The 1,857-nt window shown below is 52.5% G+C and overlaps 1 protein-coding gene across 1 annotated transcript in view; it reads right to left on the minus strand.

Moving 5' to 3' along the window:
- Positions 1-1,324, minus strand: part of NDH (NADH dehydrogenase) — a gene marked incomplete at both ends in the record, with an annotated part of 7,533 nt that extends 6,209 nt beyond the window's left edge. Inside the window, 3 exons of the mRNA XM_005854161.1 lie at positions 199-376; positions 761-1,071; positions 1,302-1,324. Coding sequence (XP_005854223.1) covers positions 199-376; positions 761-1,071; positions 1,302-1,324 — 512 coding nt within the window. The remainder of the gene's footprint in view (positions 1-198; positions 377-760; positions 1,072-1,301) is intronic.
- Between the last annotated feature and the right edge of the window lie 533 nt (positions 1,325-1,857).

Consider the following 1,857-nt stretch of genomic DNA (forward strand, 5'->3'; position numbering starts at 1 on the left):
TGGGTAAGAGGCACGCTCAAAACATTCGATGATCCGGGACCGAATGGCCCGCGCGTCGCTTGGAGGGAGCATACCCAAGGAGCATGGAGGGGGGAGATAGGGAAAAGGAAGGCAGTTTGAGCACCGGATCGAGCCCGGCGGTGTCATCGACCTTGATTGCACGTGAAATACATGCCCTCTATCACCCTCGTGCCCCACCTGAGCTGCTTGAGGAAATATACGTGATTGTCCGGGCAGACCCCGGGGACGTTGAAGGTGTTCGTGGTGCTCCCCACCGCCAGGATCAAATATTCATAGTTGACTTCGAAGCGCTCCTTTAGGTAATACTCCTCGCAGGCCACTTGTCTCTCCTCAAAATTCAGGCGTGTGGCACGCGCTGGTGGGAATATAAACATGGGAAGGACGAGGCAGTGGGTTAGAGGCTACCGAGACGCTTCTGTTGGACTTTTCATGTGCCGTACAGGGGATCAAATCCTCTGCTGGAAGACTGTGCCCAAACGCCGGGAGGGCTCATTCATTGACCGAAATGACTCAGCAATCGTCGCTCTTCTTTCAGCATTGCCACGCTCTCTCCGGCGGGCTATACCCCTTCCGCCCACTCTCAACTCTCCATAACCTCCCGACACGTCCTTCTCCATGGCAGGCAATCGAAGGAATCGGAATGTATGTCTCTGGCCAGCGAAAAATCTCTATCTCTCCCAGTGGATATCTCAGTGCCCTGTCACTGCCTCTCCCACCACTATCACGTCATCGCCCGTACCTTGATAGAATTTAATCCCGGGGATGGTCCGTACGGGCTCCTGTATGGTCCGAAACTCAAGCGTTCCCACAGTCGTGGAGGGCAGAAGGGGAGTGAAGAGGAAATGATTGCGGTCGCTGATGACTGTCACATCGAATTTGGCCTTGTTCAGGTCCCGGGCAAGTTGGAAACCGGCCCATCCACTTCCAAGGATGACCACGGGGGGGCGGGCATCGCGTTTGTATATGGCGGTGTAGGCTTTTTTGTTCTTGGTCAAGCCTTCAAAGATGTCTGCGGTCGCGGTGGTGTCCGCGGCGCTTAAAGTAGTATAACTGTGCCGTACGGGTGCCAAGAGGAGTGGGAAGAGCTATCCGTGTTCCGTACACGAGGGCTACTGGAATACCAGCATTCAAAAGCCGCCATGCACCTCCATGGTGTTCCCAGCACGTACCGTCGTAACGAGAGAGAGAAGGGCGAGAATAGAATTCTCGTTCTGTCCTGCCAACGTAAGCTATGCTTGTCCTTCCCTCTTACTTGCAGCCTCCGACTCCTCATCGTCAACTTGCCGGCTTCACGCATCGCCATGATTAAATCCTTTCCACTTCAATACCCAGCTACCTGTACAAAGTTCTACAACTGAAAATATGTCTGGAGTGAGATCAAAGTGTACTAACCCCACCGTGGCCCGTCTTTCCTCCTTCCAAATCGTCTCATGGGTTCTTGTAGCACTTGAAGAGGAAGACTTGGCGATGCCCGTCGCATTAAATATGGCACATGTACACATTTTCCGTCCCTGGGCCACAGGAAGGCAGTGTGCTGGAACAACTCGATAGACGAGTAAATGAGATGCATGGAAACACATTTTTGTCATATTTCACGCTTTTTTATACCCTGCTGGCATGATATAACACAGTGCATCTCATTAGCTCTTTTCCATCCCTTCCCCATGTCAGGCCCGAGTAGGGTCAGCAGCATGTTGTTAAGCAAGCCGCAGAAGAGAGGGAAAAGAAGAAGGAACGTAAGGGGAACATGCTGTTGCAATAAAAATTGCGTCGCAATTACAGTTGTCCTTTTGTGGGGCAGCTTTTTTCCTAATGCATCCCAGGCTAGCCTCCCGC

This window comes from Nannochloropsis gaditana (assembly GCF_000240725.1).
Source record: "Nannochloropsis gaditana CCMP526 unplaced genomic scaffold scaffold602, whole genome shotgun sequence".
NCBI lineage: Eukaryota > Eustigmatophyceae > Eustigmatales > Monodopsidaceae > Microchloropsis > Microchloropsis gaditana.